This window comes from Olea europaea, chromosome 10 (genome assembly GCF_002742605.1).
Source record: "Olea europaea var. sylvestris chromosome 10, O_europaea_v1, whole genome shotgun sequence".
Taxonomy (NCBI): domain Eukaryota; kingdom Viridiplantae; phylum Streptophyta; class Magnoliopsida; order Lamiales; family Oleaceae; genus Olea; species Olea europaea.
In genome coordinates this window covers 16391731-16400483 of record NC_036246.1, presented here as the reverse complement: position 1 = coordinate 16400483, position 8753 = coordinate 16391731, and the positions used below count along the sequence as shown (strand labels likewise).

Below are 8753 nucleotides of genomic sequence, written 5' to 3'. Positions count from 1 at the left end.
TAATTTTTTAGGCCCCTTGTTTGGGCTCCATTATTTTTATAATACATTTTTTTTTCAAAACTTATCTTCAACCACATATTTTTTTATAAAATAATACTCGTAAATCAAAAATTGTTCTTTCATCCTTTCTCCACATATTATCTAAAAGCTCGCTATTCTAAAATATATTTTGAGTATATTATAATGGAGGCCAAAAGGCCTAGAGCCTCACTATCAAACATGTTATTACAAGACGGTAACCTTCCACAATCCAATTTCGTATCATTTCACCTTGTCAGTATCCAACTCTTTCAACCCCACCACACTCAAACCGTGAAAACTGGCAATTTTTGATTCTTCACAGATCAGATAAACTGGTCTGGGATTTTAAGTGTGGTTTTTTCTTATTGTTTGTATTATTCTTTCTTTCAACTTTCTCTTCTACTTATAACTAGTTACATCTCTTTCTTCTGAGCAAGAAACCTGCATAGAAGAAAATCTTTATCTGATAGAATGAACATATCAAATTCTGAATATAGTAGCGGTTGTGAATCCGGATGGACTACGTATTTCGATCAATTTTCGAATTACTCGGGTCGATACAACTCGAGTTTTGGTAGGCCTATTGATGAGTATTATGGAAAAGGAAGTTATGCCAATGATGAATCAGAAGAAGAAGATCTATCCATGGTGTCTGATGCATCATCTGGCCCTCCGATTCTCAATGAGTACGAAGAATCCCCCGTTGGACGTCTAATGAAGAGCAAGCAGAAGAAGAAAACAAAAGAGCAACAAAAATTGTATCTTGGTGATACTGCTAGCTCACCTTTCATTCATTTCTCCCAGGTTAATTCAGTGAAACAGCATTATTCTCTATTATTTTCGATGAATCGTAGATAATTAGTTTTTTGATCGAATTTCAGGACAATGTAGGATCTTTTGGCAATCAAAATGAAAAGGAACATGTCCCTTATTTCTCAAAAGAAGCATCTGCTGCAAATTTCGCGGTGAGTCTTGAGAAAATAATTCTGATAACTTTGAAGAGACATAGAGGGGCGGGGTCCATTGTAGCTCTGAAGAAACTCTTTTATCTCGTTCTGTTAGAATATGGTGATCCGAATTCTGTTGCATGGACTGAAAAGCTCATGGTGCGACATATATGTTGAAACTAGAATTATGAAGAAAAATGAGGGTATGTGGTGGCAGCGGAGGGAGAGGCTCGATCCCGTAACCCACCATTGATCCCTATGGAGTGCGAAGGCTCTACCCCCACGATATAGACCTATTTTATTATATATATTAGGGTTTCATCATATTATATCATTCAAAGTAGTCTCACCTCTTATAATCATCTTTGATATAGTGTCTTTTCCCATCTTGGATTTTCACGTAAATCTTGTGTTCTTGTTATTATTTTTATATTGTCTATTCTTGCTTTTTCGTAACACCTTCAATTTCCTGTAGGGCGAATCTACAAGGAAAAAGCATTTAAATTTCCTCAAACCTTCGATGAAAGGGAAATCAGCATCAGGAAAATCAGGTGAATAATTATTTGAAATGTCATGATATTGCACAATTTCTAAGACCTAATTCTTTTGTTTTTTTGTGGACAGAAGGTTTTCTGGGAAAAAAGAAGCACTAAGAAATGAATTTGGAAGTAAAAGGAAAAGGGCAATACAATTTCTGAGGGTCTTGTTGTTCTCTCTTTAGATTTTATTTTATTTTTCTACCTTGTAATTTTCTCCTGTCCATGTAGTAGGTAACAACCTGCACAAAAATGTAAACAAAAATAAGAAATTCTTTTTCCCTAGAAATTTCTTCCATTTAACTTTGGAGTGGATGAGATACTTAACAAGATTTTGATTATTTTATATTGAGCTTGCTTAACTCGTAAGATTACGATTTGACTTTGATTATTACTGATCGGTACGAATTTTTGAATTTTAAAAATGAAAATGACACTATCGTCAAGGATATAAGCTCCACTGGACATGATCTTCAAACTTACTTACTATGCATCCCACGAGTGTATGTTGTTGACAGGATTGATTGTCGACCATTACTCATACAAGTGAGGTCGTTGAAAATATTAATGGCGCGTTTGCTATAGTAGATTGAAAGTAAAATAAGTTAAAATTTTACTAACTAAATTATTGGGACCCGGGAGTATATGCATTTAAATTCAAAGGTACACGAGAGTTGAACATTCTTGTCGGCACATATAATTGAAGACCTCTGAATATGAGTGAGCCACATTATTCTAATAGGAGAAATGCCAGCATAGCAATAAACTAAATGAGTTGGACTGAGGTGACGAAATTTGGCATTTATAAAGATTGAACTCCAATCTTGAGAGTCCCCACCGCCCCGTTCTTGGAGCATCGTGAAGGACGTAAATCGTGGTATGTGCCCTAATAGATCAAGGAACAAGGGCTTGTCTATACACTGATGCTAACAAAGAATCAAATGCATTTATAAATTTGATTCTATGTGAACTCCAAAGGAGACGCACCTCACCACAATTTACTCTCTCTCCCCCCATCTCTTGGTGTAAGAGAATGATCTATTACTGTTAAACATCAATGACATAATAATGACTTTAATCAAAATATTGAGATGGATCATAAATTTAAATAGTTTGGGAGATTTAAATAAGACTTTTTATGACTTGATGAGATTTAAATAGTTTGGGGGTATTCAATGTAGATTTTATAGGACTATAAAAGTATTAATATATTCAATTAAGACTTTTATAAACTCTTAAAAAATCTCTAAAAGTCACGATGTATTGATATTTTTACTGACTTTTAAAAATCTCCAAAAAGTTACGGTATATTCAATTAAAATATTTTAAAAGTCTCTATAAGTCTTGGAGTATTCAAATTTTAATGACTTCTAGATACTATTATAAAAGTCTCTGTAGTATTAGTTTTTAAGTAGAAAGTACTCATATAAAATCTCAAAATTTGTTTTTCATTAAGCATGAGATTTTGGGAGATTTTCACAAAAAATATATATACTTTTTCAATCTTTCTTTCATTTTTTCTTCTACAAACATTAGAGGTATGATTTAAATTTATTTTTTTATTGATTATATTTATTTCCATTTATCTTTCTCTCTCTTATTATTTATCTCTATTTTCTATGAAAAATTAAATTAGATTCTTGTAACTTTTTTTCCTTTTTCATTCATTTTTTGTGAAAAATATCTATTTTTACTAAATTATAAAATTTTATATGAAATGTATAAATAAATTTAATTACATTGATTTTTATTTTTTTAAAAGTATATTATATTAATAATATTGAATATTTAATTTATTGTTTATCATATATATAATTTTGATTATCATTTATTTAATTAAAGTCTTAAATTTTTATAATATGAGAAGAAGAAGAGGAAAGAAAAGGGAAATTGTTGGAAACAACACCTCGTATGTGAAAATTTCACACCATTGTACTAGATTCATGTGAATTTTATTTCAAATGAAAGTTTTCAAAAAAAATTTTGAATTTTACAAAAGTCTATAAAAATTTTAAAATGAATGTTCATAAAAGTCTACGAAAGGCTTTCACTAATTTTATACAAATTTATAAAAGATCAACAAAATTCACAGAAGTCATCACTTTAAAAAATCCATCAAAGTTTTCAAAAGTCTCAATTGAATAATGTATTGATATGACATGTTGTATGTACTGATAAATTAATTTGCAATGTTTCAACTTTCATGTAAAATTTCAATCTGGTCATTGGAATTCAATTTTAGTTTCAAAATTCATCATTCCATCATATACTGTATTTCAAATTGATAAGAATTAATTAATTGGCAGACATACTGTAACAAAATCTTCACATAATCATTGAGACATGTCAACGGACCACTATGAAAACACTTCTTTTCACAATTTAATATAAAGACATTTCCGTAATCTTCATCTTACCATTTTCGTTTTTAGGGTGCCATGAAGTGATTACATGAAATATCAATTACCGTAATACTACTAACTCGGCCATTTTTGTTAGTATAGAAGAGGATAAACAGGACACGTCACGGAGAGAGAAAATTTGAAGCTAAATTGAATATCAGTGAGCGTGCATGAGTTTTGTATATGTATTTAATTAAACACACACCCAATAATTCTCTTTCCAGGTAATCTAATAATTTTCAAATTACATTTTTGTCGACCGTGGAGAAGGGGTGTGTCGACAAAAAAGGTTTTTGGATTAAAATGTTTAGTTTAGAAAATAAGTGTGTTTCAATTCTATGTTCAAAAATGTTGTGTCCTTTCTGAAAAATACCTTCTTATGTTAATAACTCAATTTTATGCTAACATGCCTTCACTTATAGAGAATCCAAACTCATGGATATTAGTGGGAAAATAGTTTGAATGTTTAAACGATACTAAGATGGATATATACTACATGGTGGCTTAGCTCGTTTGAATTACCTGAATGACTAAGTTACTATTGGTAGGGATTAAAAATTTAATTTAGACTTAAATTAAAATTTAATTTAAATTTAAATCACATATATTATGAACCCTCACATTTCGTCATCTTTTACCAAAATCTACTGAAAATCTGATTTCATACAATATTTTTCTTATTTAAAATAAATATAAAAGTTGCACAGTCATTTCAACTTTTAGGAGAATGATTAACATAATATTAAAGCCAACAAAAAGATATGGGTTCGAGTTTTATCACCAAAAGATGAAATGTGATTTTGAGAGAAAATGTATTTGGGAATTGTAATTGTTTGGAGAAGAAATAATTAAAAGATAAGAAAATATTTTAGATTTATGTTTAATATTATTTTATGAAAAAATTTATGTTTAAAAATGAGTTTTGTTAACATGTATTTTGGAATAATGAAGTCCAAACAATGACTTTATTGTGAAAATATACAGTTAAAAATGAGTTTGAGAAAAACAGAATTTTAAAATAATGGTAGACAAACATGACTTCTGCACATGATGGAACGTACATCAAAAAAGATCTAAATTAACGTGTGGTCTCTCTTTAATAACTTAAATTTTATATGAGGTAGTTCACGATCAACCTGAATAGTTGGATAATTTCTGTAAAAACCTACAACAAAACAACAAAGATATGTTTTATGTAATAATTGGAATAAAAAATAACGAGTTATATTTTAAAGAAGCACCCTGCATAACACTTGTTTTTGTTGGCTAATAAAAGGTATACGTTTGAGGGGGCCATTTTTTTGTCCCTTTGTTTCACCAAAATCTAACTAAATTATATACTGATGGGTGCTACTCACAAGGATGGATTATTACTATTTTTTTTATTTTTTATTTTTTATTTTTGGGGTTGGTAGTCAAGAATTTGTCACATTTTGATAAAAAAAAAAAAAAAAAATTACTATCCATATTATGAATAAAGAAAGACAAAATAACTACTTGGCCTCTAGTGGTTCCCTTTTTCATTTCTCTATCATGTTGTACATCAATTATTGTATAAATTCAATGGAACACGTGCATACACGAGGACACAGTTATAAATGTGCATAAATTCTTGAACGGTTAAGAAAAGAGAGAAAAAGAGAATTGAGAATTAAAATCAATAGACTTATATGTATTATAATGAGAATCAAAGTCTTATATTTATAGGAAATGATTAAAGATATAATGGTAATAATTTCTAAGATTGTAAAGATATAATTGTCATTCACTAATAAACTTACCATTTATAACATTCCTACTAAAGCCTTGTTTTATAAAAATTTAATGGGACAAAAAAAAAAACAAAGGAAAAAGAGTGTAGTTATTTTACACTATTAAAGATGAATGTTCCCCCACGAAAACCTTGTCTGGAAAAATCTAGTGGGAAAAAATTTAAGCAAAGAAAAAAGAGTACAAACTATTCCCCTGATGTTGATCACTGAAAGTCATTGAGTTGATACATTTCATTCTCGTGAACTAATTTCTTAAATGTAGACGTTGACAATGCTTTTATAAATAAATCAGTCACATTGTCAATTGGTGAATTTGTTGAACATCGATGTCACCATTTTTCTGAAGCTCATGTGTATGAAATTTTTTGGAGAAATATGATTCATCCTGTTACATTTGATATAGTCTCCTTTGAGTTGTGCGATACAAACAGTATTGTCTTCATGCAGAATTGTTGAACTATCTTTTGTTTAAGTTAATCTGCATAATGCTTGAATATGATGAGTTATGTTCATTAACCATATACATTTTCGGTCTGCTTCATGGATTGCAATAATTTCATAATGATTTAAGGATGTCGCTGTCAATGATTGCTTCACTTAATCCATGATATAGCTCTTCCTCTATATGTCAACATGTATCCGATTTATAATTTAACTTAATATGGGTTAGAGAGATAACCTACATCTGTATATCCCACTGAAGCAAATCCCAACTTTTGAGAATAAAATAATCCCAATCAGTATTACCCTTTAGATAACGAAAAATATGTTTAACATGATTTCAATATCTTTAAGTTAGTGTAGAACTATAACTTGTAAGAAAATTTATAGAAAAAGTCATGTCAGATCGAGTGCACTTTGTAAAATAAGTTAATACTACAAGTGCACTAAGATATGGTAATTCTGGACCAAGAACATTTTCTCCATCTTCAAGTGGATGAATTGAATTTTTTTTTCACATCAAATAATCGAACAACATAGGTAATGGTAATGGATCCATATAAAAATATTTTAACACTTCTTCTGTATATGTTAATTGATGAATAAATAATCATTTTGAAAAATATTTATTCTACAACCTGAGACAAAATTTGATTTTTACCAAATCATTCATATCAAATTTATTTTTTAAATAACTGCATTTTTTTTTGAACTCTTAAAAAGTTCAATAAAATTTAAATCATCAACATAAATTGTTACAATTGCAAATTCAATATTTGTTTTCTTTATAAAACACATGGGCAGACATCATAGTTTTTATACCATTCTTTCAACAAATATTCACTAAAGCAATTATGCAACATATTTCTAAATTATTTTAATCCATATAATGATTTTTTACATTTTAATTGAGAACATGGTTCTCGGACATGTGTCATTTGTTTTTGGCCCTTTAAGTCATTCATGGACTTTCATATATATATATATATATATATCACTATCAAGTAAATCATACAAATTGGTAGTTACTACATCCATGAGGTGCACATCAAAACTTTGTTACACAATCAAATTAATTAATAATTTAAAAGTGATGGTATCCATTAAGGGAGAATATATTTTCTCATAATCAATATTTGGTCTTTGTAAGAAATTTTGAGCTATGATTTAGACTTTGTATCTTGTAATTTCATCATTTTTATATCTCTTTCGTACAAAAAACTATTTGTATCCAATAGGATTATTTTCAAGTGTTCGAACTACAAATCCAAACACTTTCATTTTCACTAAGGAATTCAATTTCGATTGTATGGATTCTTTCCATTTTGGCTAATCATTTCCATATTGATAGTCTTTAACAGACTATGATTCCTCATTTTGTGTAATATCAAGAGCCATGTTAAGGAGAAAATATTGTATATAACAACATCATCTCATTCCCATAATTTATGAAATAACATATAATTTATTGAAATGTCATTATTTTTCGGACACTTGTGATCTTCAGGAACCATATTTTCAATAATTGAATTATTAATCTTTTCTAATTGAAGTTTTTGGTTGATTTTTCTCTTATACATTTCTTTTTCGAGATACAAAGTCATTTGAACCAATTGGTCGACCACACTTATAACGTATTCGAAATTTATTTACTACAGCAGATTGTCCTTAAGGAATATCAATTTTTGCTGTAATATTTTCTACTGTTATATATGACATTGTTACCTTTTTTGTATCAACATATATATCAGGTAATTGATTTACAACTTTCTGCAAATGAATGATTTTTCAACTTCTTGCTTACATTGATTTTTTGTAATAAATTGTAGACGTTTAATAAATGACTCCGTTAAATCATTTTAAGTATGGATATGTGCAACTGAATGTTCAACAAAAATACCAACTGACATACAATAATTGTCAAATGCATGTGTTCTAAATTCACCAATATTGTCAAGACAAATAGTCTTGATTAAGTAATTGAGAAATTAGACTCGTAATTTTATTATTTGAGCAAATAGTCTAACAAAAACTACATTCTTAGTAGGAAGTAGGAAAACATATGACAATCTAGTATAATAATGAATTAATATCATTAAATAATAAAATTGTCCGCATGGTAGATGTATTGGTCTACATATATCTCTATGAATTTTTTTTAAGAAAATTGGATATTCAATATTGACATTTGTAACCGAATGTCTAATGAATAACTTGCTTTGCGAACAAACTACACATGAATAACCATTAGGTAAAGAATCTTCAGGTTCTTTAAAAGATGTCTACATGAATTGTTTATTATCCGACACATTATTATAGCTCCTGGATATCCAAATCAATCATGCTAAAGTATACAACTTTTTGAATCAACTAACTTCTGATTTGTGATAATATTTGATTCAACCAATTTTATAAATGTATAATACATGTCAAATGGGAGTGCATGAATTTTTTCTATTATCTACATCTAGCTAGATACAAGATAAATTATACGAAAATATTCAATTTTGTCTTCTTGCATCGTCTCAATGTAATATCCAATACATCAAACATATTTAAAACTAAGCAAATTTCTTCTGAATTTGTTTGAATAAAGTGTATCGTCAATAAATTCCGTATTATTTGATAAAATAA

General features: G+C 28.7%; 1 protein-coding gene across 2 annotated transcripts; it reads left to right on the top strand.

The window, feature by feature from the left end:
- The first annotated feature begins 176 nt into the window (after positions 1-176).
- Positions 177-1848, top strand: LOC111401379. Of its 2 annotated transcripts, none has more exons than XM_023029087.1 (4): positions 177-825; positions 903-986; positions 1444-1519; positions 1596-1848. In XM_023029087.1, exons 1-4 carry the CDS (start codon positions 493-495, stop codon positions 1619-1621), a joined length of 519 nt encoding a protein of 172 aa, XP_022884855.1. In that variant the 5' UTR covers positions 177-492; the 3' UTR covers positions 1622-1848. The 2 variants fall into 2 exon arrangements, with proteins under 2 accessions (XP_022884855.1, XP_022884854.1); XM_023029086.1 differs by having other exon boundaries at positions 178-825; positions 1593-1793.
- The last annotated feature ends 6905 nt before the right edge of the window (positions 1849-8753 follow it).

Excerpts from the sequence above, each read along its gene's own strand:
- LOC111401379 (XM_023029086.1), top strand. The coding sequence starts at position 493 with ATGAACATATCAAATTCTGAATATAGTAGCGGTTGTGAATCCGGATGG. Across the intron at positions 987-1,443 it reads CATCTGCTGCAAATTTCGCG|GGCGAATCTACAAGGAAAAA; the intron begins GTGAGTCTTGAG and ends AATTTCCTGTAG. Across the intron at positions 1,520-1,592 it reads ATCAGCATCAGGAAAATCAG|AAGGTTTTCTGGGAAAAAAG; the intron begins GTGAATAATTAT and ends TTTTGTGGACAG.